This window comes from Syngnathoides biaculeatus, chromosome 2 (genome assembly GCF_019802595.1).
Source record: "Syngnathoides biaculeatus isolate LvHL_M chromosome 2, ASM1980259v1, whole genome shotgun sequence".
Classification (NCBI taxonomy): domain Eukaryota; kingdom Metazoa; phylum Chordata; class Actinopteri; order Syngnathiformes; family Syngnathidae; genus Syngnathoides; species Syngnathoides biaculeatus.
Window position 1 is genome coordinate 166,308 of NC_084641.1, and position 13,367 is coordinate 179,674.

Genomic DNA, 13,367 nt, shown 5'->3' on the forward strand with positions numbered 1-13,367 from the left:
AATTGCAGAAAGGGAGAGTCTTCCACTCAATGTCTTGCGTAATTTATTTAGAAGAGTTCAGCAGTATCTCAATATTAAAACTAATATAATTGCTGTACGTTAAAAAAAAAATCCAAGACACACACACACACACACACACACACACAAAGATCAATATCAGTGTTGGAAAATAAAACAAAACAGAGGAATTAACGTGCTTGACTGAGTGCTTCCTGTCGAGGTGTTTTTTCAAAATTCTCCGCCCAGGCAGATGGACGCAAGGAAGCAACCTTGTCCGCAGACAGAATCTGAAATCGCGTTAATGTGTTGTCCGGGGTGTAAGAGGCCGCCATGGGAGCCTGCGATCAGCCAAATACCCAGAGACAGGTCCTGGGTGGCCCCGGGGCGGCTATTGCGCGCTCGGTCCCCCCACGACCCCCACTCACGACCCTGGGCGTACCAAAGTGGGCCCACCAGCCCCACAGAGCTCGTTCGGAACAATCTCTTCATGTCATTGGGCTTCTCATGCAAAAAAAAAAAAAAAAAAGTTGCCAAGTCATCAGACGTGGGGATTCACACAAACAGTCCAACCCGAAATTATTTCAGTGACGATGAATTTTTTCGGTAGGGTTCCAATTGTTATTATTATTTTTATTTTAAATGAAAAATTGTACTTGACTCGTTAACACGGGCATTTCAAGTGTGCATTTATTATTTACTCTATGCAAAATAAAATGCAGAGCTGAAAGGATGGTTAAAATGAATCAAAGCGAATACGAGCATGTAAATGATGTTTAATTCTAAACACGTCAACAATTTATGAAATTATTTCGCGACACAACTAAAAAAATCATAAAAAAAACTTTATCCTTACAGGCTATGAATGAAAAGCCTTATTAGTACACTTGGGCTTATTTTCACAGTTGTACGATACAATCATGTGACATGTGCAAGACCTTAAAAAATAAAAAGTCGTCATGATATTATTATTTGGGAGGAAATATCAAGCATCAAAACATCAGTAACGGGAAATCCATTCCTACTTTTAGTAAAATTTATAAGTAATAGTCGAACTTGAATGACTTACTTTTGCATAGATTAATGAATTGATTATTTGCTTTTATTTTATCGTGAGCGGGTCTGTGTCAGGGGCGAGCAAGAAAGTGACAAGGCCTAAAATAGTTGCCCGATCGGGACGAGACATCGTAGCATCAACGTGGTCGGAATGACGCACACAATTTTCTCACAGAACGATTTCAATAAAAATCAACGAGAGAGGGACAGAAAGAGCGACGGAGATGCAGTACGCAGTTAAAAAAGTTCGGCGGAGCGGAGTGCCGGGAGCGCATCAAGGTTTGTCGTTGCAATGTTTAAAGAGAGTGGACGGCGTCCCCGAGAAGTTGGAGCACTTGTCGGCGCAGCTGGCCAGAGCCGAGCCCGAGAAGGGGTAGACGGCGGTGGCGGCCTGGCCGAAGGGCGTCAGGGCGGCGGGGATGGGGGACGTGAGGCTCTGTCCCTGGTTGAGGTAGGCCACCAGCCGCCGCATCTCCTCCAGAGCCTGAGCCTGCATGAGGATGTAGTTCTTGGCCAGGAGCAGAGTCGCTATTTTGGAGAGTTTTCGCACCGACGGGCTGTGGGCGTACGGGATGACTGCTCTCAGGCCGTCCAGCGCGTCGTTCAGGTCGTGCATCCGCCTCCTCTCCCGGGCGTTGATGCTGAGCCGCAGGGAGCGTTGCTCCTTGGACTTCTTGGCCAGGGGACCCCCGGGCTTGTCGTCCCCGAAGGGCGCGCCTCTTTTCCGGGACTCCAGCGAATCGAAGCCATCGTCGTCGTCGCTGGTGTGCTCCCCGCCGCTCTCGTTGGACTTGGCCGTCTGACCAGTTAGGAAGTCGGCGGCCGGCGTGAGCGGGAAGCGGCCAGGGGTTCCGGGGCCGTGGCCGGCGCCGAAGCCGAATGCCGACTGACCGTAGCGCTGCGTCAGGTCCAGGAGCGCGTCGTTGCTGATGGACTTGAGCAGGTTCTCGTCGCTTGCGTTCATCTTCGCTCCCAAAAGAAAACAAAAGGGGGGAGGGAAAACAAACAAACCCCTTCGACTTCCCGTTTCTTTCTGGAGCTGGGAAGCCCTCTCCGTGCGTCTTGAAGAAGGAGACTGATGTGAGGACTGTGAACGCGTCTACATGTGCGCGCTGCTCCTTGCCCCTGCTGCTGCGCGCACAGCTCGCCGCCGCCGCTGCCGCCTCCAACAACCACAACAACAACAACAACAAGTTGGGATTGAACTTGTCCAAGTGACGATGGCGTGCATGCGTCCGCGTTCCCTCCCTCGCCTCCGGCCAGTGAGTCTCTCCTGGTGCCTCGCGCACGCGGCCAGTTAGTTAGTAGGCGCGCAACGTCCGCCGGGATGACGGGCTCGTCCAATCAGGGCGACTTCTTAATCAACAGCAGCAAAGCTTCTCCAGTATTCGGTCGTTGGAAGTGACTCACAGTCCACTTCATTGTGCATTTCATGACACTCGAACACGTGCACGTGCACCGGTGGGGGAGTAACCAAGTCCAAAATGACTGGACTTATAGGTTGCTTTTACAAGTAACCTATCTGTTCAATATTTTACAGTCCCCTGTATATTTTTCTTGAACTAAAACCGGTAAATTCTATCTTTTGTCAAAGGGTGTTTCTTTTTTTCAATTTCCATGAATGACAACAGTTGGAACAAAAAAAAAAAGAGGAATAGAGACCCTTCTCAGGGCCTCCACTCCCTGAGAAGGGTTGCGTCAGGAAGGGCATCCGGCGTAAAAAAAACAAGCCGAAAGAAACTTACTAGAGAGAGCTAAAATCAGAAAGAAAGAAAGAAAGAAAGAAAGAAAGAAAGAAAGAAAGAAAGAAAGAAAGAAAAAGTAACATTAGCAACCAACCAGGAAGCCTGCGACAGATTTAGAAAAGCAAGATATTCCCCATTTACAACCTTATTGTTTGAATTGTTAGTTCGCTCCAAGAACCGTCCGTGGCAAATACGATTAAAGGGGTACAATGACTTGCGCACACCACTTAAGTTACTGTACTGATATTTTTGCTTGTAAAAGTCCAATGATTGAATTCCTTCACTCCCAAGAAATGAATGAATGAATAAATAAATACATTTTAAAAAGTACAGACTATGACATTTACTGAGGTACAAAAGTGAACATGCTTCATATGTGTGCGTGCGTGTGTGTAAAGCACGTTTTTCTTTTATAACTCAGTACATATGAGGGCACAGGGTAAAATAGCATCATCCTTCAAAATTCAGTTCCAGTAACAGCACTCAAACTTGTTGCATGTGTTTCTTTTTTTTTAATGAAGAGCTTGAGAGATTTTTTTTAAAGGCTAGCACAACAGTCACAAATACAGGACACCGTCTTCACAAGCTGCAAAAAGTGAATATCAGAGAGTTCATCGAAACGATCGTCACGACAACGAGCCGCCATCTTATCCATCCAAATCCGCTGACTACCAAAGACGTCGAACACCGCTGCCGGTCCAATTGTGATTGGGTGGATGACCTTCTGCCTTGCGCTGTGGACGACAAGTTTAAAGCTTTGAGAGTGTTGGCCACACACAGTTACAATTTGTTTTCTTAATTAAAGAGATGTTACGTCAATAAATATGATTTACTGAAGGAAATATTTTACCCTCCCCCCCAACAAAAGATGATTTTCAGACTTTTTTTTTTGAGCCATAATACAGTAAATCATACAGAGGCAAATAATGGAACAAACGCTCCAAAAAAGAGTCTATGAATGAATGAATTTTCAAACCCTGGATGACGAATCTGCGGGGTCCACAATGTCAATCACAACAAAAGTCTTGTCAACCCCATAAAGGTTTAATGACACACGATGAATTCAAAAGTCTACCACGATGAAGCAAGAGTACCATATATCTCTACCAATACTACTACTTTAGGTGGCACTTCAGGATAATGATGTCTTGCTCAAGGACACCATGGCCTCTACATCAGCTCCATTTCTGTCTGTCCTCACCTGCTGTATCTGATATTTGTTTATTTGTTTTTTTTTTCGGTTCTTGCCCACATTCTTCTGCCTCAATAGGTTCTGTTAAATGGGAATGGAAAATTAATTGAATTAATTGAACAACTGCATTCAAAAGTGATGCAACTGAGGGTTTTTTTTTATAAGAAATATGGGTAATCTGTCTCTCCACTATTTTATTTGTTTGATTCCTACAAAAATTACACATATGTTTTCCATCTGGCATGTTTTATTTCTCCATTTGAAACATCTGAATTAATATATGACACTCTAAATATTGTCTTACTTGTTACCGTTTCACAGAACACGAGATTACACGAACAATGTGATACAGAGAGAAAGAAAGAAAAAGAAAGAAAAGAAAAGAAAAGAAAAGAAAAGAAAGAAAAAGTAACATTAGCAACCAACCAGGAAGCCTGCGACAGATTTAGAAAAGCAAGATATTCCCCATTTACAACCTTATTGTTTGAATTGTTAGTTCGCTCCAAGAACCGTCCGTGGCAAATACGATTAAAGGGGTACAATGACTTGCGCACACCACTTAAGTTACTGTACTGATATTTTTGCTTGTAAAAGTCCAATGATTGAATTCCTTCACTCCCAAGAAATGAATGAATGAATAAATAAATACATTTTAAAAAGTACAGACTATGACATTTACTGAGGTACAAAAGTGAACATGCTTCATATGTGTGCGTGCGTGTGTGTAAAGCACGTTTTTCTTTTATAACTCAGTACATATGAGGGCACAGGGTAAAATAGCATCATCCTTCAAAATTCAGTTCCAGTAACAGCACTCAAACTTGTTGCATGTGTTTCTTTTTTTTTAATGAAGAGCTTGAGAGATTTTTTTTAAAGGCTAGCACAACAGTCACAAATACAGGACACCGTCTTCACAAGCTGCAAAAAGTGAATATCAGAAGAGTTCATCGAAACGATCGTCACGACAACGAGCCGCCATCTTATCCATCCAAATCCGCTGACTACCAAAGACGTCGAACACCGCTGCCGGTCCAATTGTGATTGGGTGGATGACCTTCTGCCTTGCGCTGTGGACGACAAGTTTAAAGCTTTGAGAGTGTTGGCCACACACAGTTACAATTTGTTTTCTTAATTAAAGAGATGTTACGTCAATAAATATGATTTACTGAAGGAAATATTTTACCCTCCCCCCCAACAAAAGATGATTTTCAGACTTTTTTTTTTGAGCCATAATACAGTAAATCATACAGAGGCAAATAATGGAACAAACGCTCCAAAAAAGAGTCTATGAATGAATGAATTTTCAAACCCTGGATGACGAATCTGCGGGGTCCACAATGTCAATCACAACAAAAGTCTTGTCAACCCCATAAAGGTTTAATGACACACGATGAATTCAAAAGTCTACCACGATGAAGCAAGAGTACCATATATCTCTACCAATACTACTACTTTAGGTGGCACTTCAGGATAATGATGTCTTGCTCAAGGACACCATGGCCTCTACATCAGCTCCATTTCTGTCTGTCCTCACCTGCTGTATCTGATATTTGTTTATTTGTTTTTTTTTTCGGTTCTTGCCCACATTCTTCTGCCTCAATAGGTTCTGTTAAATGGGAATGGAAAATTAATTGAATTAATTGAACAACTGCATTCAAAAGTGATGCAACTGAGGGTTTTTTTTTATAAGAAATATGGGTAATCTGTCTCTCCACTATTTTATTTGTTTGATTCCTACAAAAATTACACATATGTTTTCCATCTGGCATGTTTTATTTCTCCATTTGAAACATCTGAATTAATATATGACACTCTAAATATTGTCTTACTTGTTACCGTTTCACAGAACACGAGATTACACGAACAATGTGATACAGAGAGAAAGAAAAGAAAGAAAACTCATTGTGTGGGGCTGCTCTTTGCAAGTTTTAGGATTTAGTGCCATCTGGCGGTTGGTATGAAAAACAGCTTCTCTCTGTCTATAAAAAAAGAAAAAAAAACATTCTTGTTTAGGGTCAACAGGGAAGTTGGCGTTGCACATGTCAATGACAGTAGAACAGGTTGGAAACGTGGGTAGGACTAAATGGAACAGTCCTTAAATGGTTTATGTCCTACCTGGAGGAAAGGAGCTTTTGTAACAATTGGAAGTGCTCAATCTCAACAAATGGCAATGACCTGTGGGGTTCCTCAAGGATCAGTTCTTGGACCCCTCCTGTCTAGCCTGTATATGCTACCCTTGGGTCAAATTCTTCAAAACTTTAATTTTGACCATAGCTATGCAGATGACACACAGCTATATGACACAATTGAGGTATTGTGCCGCTGTCTAAATCACATAAATAACTGGATGAGCCAAAATTGTCTTCAACTAAATCTCAAGAAAACTGAGACAATGGTTTTTGGCAAGAAAGAAAAGATTTGCTGAAAAGAAATGCTGATTCCGACCTGACTGTCAGTAATCACATCAAATCAATCACAAAAACTGTCTTCTACCATCTGAAGAACATATCTACAGTCAAGGCTTGTATGTGTCAAGCAGACCAGGGAAAGCTCATCCATGCTTTTATCTCAATTAGACTTGACTACTGTAATGGTCTTCTGACTGGACTCCCCCAAAAGAGTATTAAACAGCGGCAGCTCATTCAGAATGCAGTAGCTCGCGTTCTCACCAAAACAAAGCGGTCAGAGCATATAACTACAATCCTAAAGTCCTTGCACTGGCTTCCAGTTTGATTCTGATTCTGATTTTAACGTTCTGTTACTGGTATATCAATCACTAAACGGTTTAGGTCCTGAATACATGAAACAAATGGCTAAAACAAGCCCAGTTGAGCTCTGAGATCGACTGACTCTGGTCAAATAGTGGAGCACAGATACCAAAGCAAACATTTAGCTGTTATGCTGCACACAAATGGAATAAGTTGCCCACCAAAGTCATGTCGCCCCCAAGTGTGAATGTTTTCACATCCAGATTGAAAACTCTTCTTTATCTCGTGATTTTTGAGAGTATATCCACTTTTTAATACAATTACTTGCACTGTATGCGGTTTAATTGTCATTTTTATTTTTTTTATCCCGTTTTAAATATTTGATCTCTTTGTTTTTTTAAATGTAAAGCACATGGAGTTACCTTGTGTATGAAATGCGATGCACAGATAAATTTCCTTTGCTTTGCTTAGAGACACAAATATGCAGACCAACATTCACACTTATGGACAGGTTAGGCTCTCCAGTGACCAGGGTGACTCTATTCGTTTAATTATTTATGTAAGATATAAAATATCAAACAAAAAATGAATTGTGACTGGAGCGGCTATTCTGATTTTCTCAATATTTGAGGCATTTACTCACCATTGTCTTGATGATCAAATGATATGAAAATGACTCATACACTTTCCTCTTTTTTTCTATTGGCTTTCAGGTTCCATTCAGACAGATATGAGGGTCATCAGAATTTGACAGCTTAAGTTTTGCAGTTTTTTTGTGAGCACATCCTTCCCTTGCTCACGGCTTACCAAGTGACACTGCAGCAGCATTGCAAACTTGCCACATGGCAAAGAGTTTTTCTTTCCCCAGCTGTAGTTCTGTGCCAATTTGAGAGGTTTTATGGCTGCTGCGCTGCTCTGACGTGTAGTACAATTTCCACTACCATTGGACAGTATCTTAAAACAGGATCTGTTCTTGACAAAACGTGCGGCCCAATGCCAGCTACTAGTACCACAGCTTGAAACTAAGTATCAACAACAGTTGAGGCCAGCCTGCAATAGAACTTCCCTATAAATCGTAAGCATGCAGGGGAAAAAAAAAAGGTTATCTTGGCCACTAGATGGCAGAAACGTCTTTGGAGTAAAATATGAGGTTGTCTGTGTTCGGGTTAATCAGTTTTCTGTGTGGATTTTGCAGGTTGTTCCACATGTGTCGATTTTCTCCAGGTATTCCACATTTCTACCACAAACTCAAAAGCTTCAAAGAAAGAGCAAATTGTCTGCACGTGTGAATGACAGAGTGGGTTGTCAACACGATTGCATAAAAGTGAACGACAGACGTCTTCTGCTTTCCATCTCGATTGGCATTGCTGGTATGTATTAATAAATTATTATCACAATCAATTAGAACGCTGTGTAGATGACATGTGACGATGACATGTGAGTTATTGTTCTCAATATTTTTTTGGGTGGAACTGTGTGAGCCTTCTGACTGTGTTCCCATTCCATTTTTCAAGTATTAGAAAAAAAACATCGATGGTTATCTGCAGGCTCCTGTTGCACCATATATTTAGATATATGGTGCATATCATATGTATCTTCTCAATAAACGTGAACATATTTATTGTACCTGTGTTACCTTGTGTCACTTTCAAAAGATGGCATATTGCACACGCTTGTCATATTTTGTCTGATAAAATTGGAAATAAGTGTCGTTTTTGCCAAATTTTGCAGTTCAAAATGGAATCTGAACAGTATAATTTGAAATTGAATTACTTAGTTTGAAAATGAATTCCAATAAATTTGAAAGTGAATAGGTTTTTTTTTAACCTCCAATGGAAATGAAAATGATGTCTTTTCACATTCGGTTTGATCATTTCAGATTCAGTTCGACAAATTTCATTTCAAATTAGCTGTGAAAGACATCTGGGAACTGTAAGGAATAACAATCGATCGGCGATAAAAGATCTCCTTTCTAAAAAACAAATTTATAATGTCACATAGGGGACTCTCCGCAAAGTCAAATCTTCTCTACCGGTGACAGTATTTTTAATGTATACACCAACTTTCCTTAACCCTTTGTGGAGTCCGTTGTACAGTAAAGAAATACAAAGGTGCTTCCTTTCGGACATGAATGTGAAAATAGATCATTTCAATTTTCATTATGGACACAGAAAAATCTTACATTACCCGTTGAATTTCAATGGAATTCAGTTTCAAACTAAAAAAAAATCTATTTCAAATGATACTATTCAGAATCAGCTTTTAAACGCAATTGTAACATAAAAAAGACAGTTGGTTATATTATTTTTTCATTAATTTCATCAAAATCTCTCACATTGTGTTTGGGATTATCCTCACTATTGTAATGTTATCTTCAGTTTGACATGTTTATTTATTTGGGGTTTATAGTTTATATTTTCTTTATTTGCGAACTCAGTGCTTTTATTTTGAAAACCGGTGGAAGTCATGTAACGTCGGGCCTATCCCTAGTCAGTCTGCCTTGACTCTGTGAGAGGTATGTACCTGAAGCCGCGGTAACAAGAAATTTTTTTTCATAAGTTTTATTGATCATTTCAAGCCAAAAAGTTCGAATACTGTTGTTCGGTGACACGTTGTAAAAGTTGTAATTCACATACCGAATTGTGTTGCTGTATTTGAGTAAGGAGGCAAGCTGAATAACCGTGCAGCTATTCTTGCATGTGTGTATGTGAGCGTGGATTTTGGAGGGGTGCGCCTCAGCCCAAGTGCTAATCCACCTCTCCTGTAACTTTTATGTCTTTTGGATTGCATAAAGCTCACACTCTTGATTTCATTTCATATGATGCAGGTATGTGCATAGTTGGTTGGATTCAGAGATTATTAGAGTTCATATTTAAAATATATTGCTGACTAACATGGAAGTGTCCCTGTGAGAAATGTCTATTTGATTTTTAAAATTATTTATATATGTATTTTGGTTTGGTAGTTTTTTTTTTTAATTTTATTTATTTCTGCAGTCACATGTGATCCGGTTGTATTATTTTAATACCGTGCATTAAGCACTGCCCTATCATTTATTATGAATTTCATATACAATTTATTCATGCATGTATTGTTTTATCTTTCTTAAAATTGTGAGGTTGCAGAGCATAATGTGAGTCTGCCTTGACTCTTGACTGTGAGAGGTGGCCTTTTGGATGGCATGAAGCTCACACTCTTGATTTCATATCATATGATGCAGGAAATCAAAGACCAGTCAGACAGCAACCTCATGTGTCCAGTCTCCTTCTGTGCACCAGAACATAACGCAGTGTAGTCAGGGTGTACAGACAGACCCGGCTGCACAATGTTTCCAATTAAACAATACAAATTGAGTTTTTGTAATCCACTTTGTGAATGCAACTAGAATTATAGTATAACTGATTCAAATTCAGTTCCTGCTGATACGTAGCTTGCTTGCTGCCGGACTAAGCATTAGAAGCTTCGCAAGCATTCCAAAAGTGTCAACATACTCGGTAAAAATACGCGATGCTTTGAAAGCCTGCTCAATGCGACTCCGTGTCACCATGGCAACTGCAACCTCGGCTGCCATACAAGGGTTGCTTGCTGGCCAACGTGAGCGCGTTGCAGTTGACGCTCTTTATTCATGCAGTACTAGCCCTAGTCCACCATGTGGCAGAAGAGTCTTTACTATTGCTCGGAATCTGGCGTCATGTTGGACTGGAATCAATGACGTAGAATAAAAACTGGACTGTGCACTCTGCAGCCATCATTGGTTCCGTCATGGTCAACAGGCTCTGACTTCTGGTCAGGGAAAATAAGTATGATAATCATACACACACTGTTATGAAAAACGATGCGATGATTAAACTGAAACACATTTACCGGTGAAAAATTAGTTCTTTGTGACCGCCTGCAGTTTTGACAGCCACCAGTGCAACAACAACAACAACAAAAAAGCTAAATCTAACGTATTCCAATTAAAGTCGATGTTATTATGTTTCATAATTTAAAATTGTAAGGATGTCAAAGGACGTCAACTTTCCCGTGAAATAGTACCCAAAGCAATGTTTTGCCCTGACCGGGAGTTGACCACGTGAAAGGGGCCTGTGCGTAGTCCAGTTTTTTTTCTACGTCATTGACTGGAATATTGTGTGCGCACATGTTGCGATCATTACTGATTGCAACGTGCATCCTGCAGTGTCACCCGAGAGCCGGTTTCTTTCCACTGGTATTATTCAGTATGGATATTTGCAGTTCTTGCTTTGGATGTGTTATGCAAGTTCCACTTGTAGAGTATTCAGTGTTATTGTGGTATGGCACATATTTTACCTTTTGAAAAAAAACTCTGAGCAATGCTACCTACAAAAACACACACACACACACACACACACACCACACACACACACACACACACACACACACACACACACACACAACACACACACACACAAAAACAAACAAAACTACAGTGACTCGACTTTCTAGCTGTCACTGTCAAAATAAACATAAAGTGAAGTGCACGTTGCATATTTATATAATACAACCACATAGTTTTGTTTTGATACCTGCTAGCTTAATGCTCACACATAATAGGGAAACAACATTGACAGTCTTAGGAATCATCTCTTGGTGACTGTCTTATAATCCTTTAAGCAATGAATAGTTGAAGATAAAAGGTGAAGCAACACACATAGACCGGTAATATAACAATACTCACAGGCATCTAATCTATATCAGTTGTGAAGAATCAGCAATATTACTGCATCGAGAAGTTTTGACCATCTCTCATCTCAGTCAGTACACTGCCCCCAGGTCGCCAAGAGACGCCCACCAGAAGATAGCAGCACAAGGAACCGAAGCTTGAAACCTGACCCGAAGCAAAAAAATGTTTAATTTTGAACATTGTCTTCAATTATGTAAATACTATTTTTTTTCCAAGTGCAATATTATAAAATGCAATGTTTACACACCACAAAATCCATCCCATAAATTCTGAAACATTAATGTCACATTAGTGGGGATACAAGTGTTTAGAGGTATGAGTGTGGTCACAGGATGAATTAAACCTAGACACAATGACACTATCAAAATAACCTTCTTTCGGCTTGTCCCATTAGGGGTCGTCACAGTCATTTCAGATGTCACGCTCATATTTGTTTGTCACATTTTTTACGCCAGATTTCCTCCCTGACTCTTAGAGTGGGCGCCCCAGTGAGAAACGAACTCACGACTATATAAAATATATCATTTATATAGAAAACAGAAAATTTTGTATATCTTTTTAACTAATAACATGCAGTATATTCTCATTTATGAGGCAAGGACTTCGATCTTTAAACTACATCAGTTGGTACTAAGTAAAGTTGGTGTGCAGAATTTGAGACTGCAAAATGCTAAAACATTAGCAATTGCTATTAGGACTGTCAGAAGTATCACCTCATCTATTTTTGAAGTGTACTTGGCCAAATTAGTTGATCTCCCCAGCCCTATCTCATGACACAACTGTACCCCAAAAAGCGAAAACAGGTAAAACATGTATATGCCTAGTAGTTTTCTTCTGCCTGTCATTATATCTCACTGGCATAGGCGCATTCTAACAATTTTTGTTTACGAAATCTCATGCCAATTTAGTTAAACGGGATCATTTCCAAGGGCCACACCCGATGAATCCTCACGATACGCGAATGTACTGGAGCACACTTGTTTGGACTTACCGCTATGTTGATCCTGTTTAGGATCCTGCTTATGTATCCAGAATTTTGCAACCCCCCCACCTACTCCAACACACACACACACACACACACACACACACACACACACACACCACACACACACACACACACACACACACACACACACACACAACTGTCACTATGACACACACACCCATCAAAGTGCTCCAGTTTGGTGAAGATGGAACAGGCCGCTTTGATCTCTGGCTGCCGAATCTGATTAAGGTTTGGATTTACAGTGCACCCCTACAGGGACCCGGGAGCCATGACGCCCCTGTGCTGCACTGGAATTTCGGTCTCCCTTTCGGCCAATCAAAACCTCTGATTGATGATGCTCCGCTCTAATCAAGGCAGTCTCATCAAATACTTCAACAAACTTCATGTGTGACCTTGGAGGAGCGTCACAAAAGTCTGCGAAACTCCAGTTCTGTCGGAAATGCTTCCGCAAATCTGTTCTTTCACAGCAGATTGAGGTTAGTGCGCTTTTAAGCGAGCCACTTGGCAGTCGTCTGCAAGGGTGCGCTCAGTGTTGGTGTTTGGTGGGAGGCTTGCTGACGACGCCTATGCAAAACCGATCATCAAAGAAAGTGTTTTCCTGGCACACGTTGCGCATTGTACTTTTGCACATTGCACCCACGTTTCATCACGAGCCAAAGCAAAAGAAGTCAACAAATGACACGCTGTACTGTACTTTCTCTTCACTCTTTTTTTACCCAAAAATCTCCTTCCTTCATGCCTCTTCTTATCTCCCTCTTTCCATGCCATCTTTCTATACTGCTGTGCAATGCAGACTTTTTTCTTTCTTTTTTTGCAAGGCAGAGGTATGCAGAGAAAGGCGGGATCCTATGAATAATTGTTGAAGATATTTTTACTGTGACCCACTTTAATTTGCCTTTCTCCCCCCTTAAAGGTGCAGCAGCTTGTTTGAATTCATATTGGGATGTCAACGACTGAA

General features: G+C 40.8%; 1 protein-coding gene and 1 long non-coding RNA gene across 2 annotated transcripts; both read right to left on the minus strand.

The window, feature by feature from the left end:
- Positions 1-1,023: 1,023 nt before the first annotated feature.
- On the minus strand, positions 1,024-2,514 carry bhlhe23 (basic helix-loop-helix family, member e23). The gene has a single exon (XM_061808162.1). The coding sequence runs from the start codon at positions 2,015-2,017 to the stop codon at positions 1,328-1,330; it is 690 nt and encodes a 229-aa protein (XP_061664146.1). The 5' UTR covers positions 2,018-2,514; the 3' UTR covers positions 1,024-1,327.
- A 2,319-nt stretch (positions 2,515-4,833) lies between these two features.
- On the minus strand, positions 4,834-12,504 carry LOC133494056 (uncharacterized). Its single transcript, XR_009793263.1, has 3 exons — positions 12,395-12,504; positions 11,398-11,547; positions 4,834-5,057 (listed from the first exon to the last, which is right to left on the minus strand). It is a non-coding gene; the product is annotated as an uncharacterized LOC133494056 (long non-coding RNA).
- Positions 12,505-13,367: the final 863 nt, after the last annotated feature.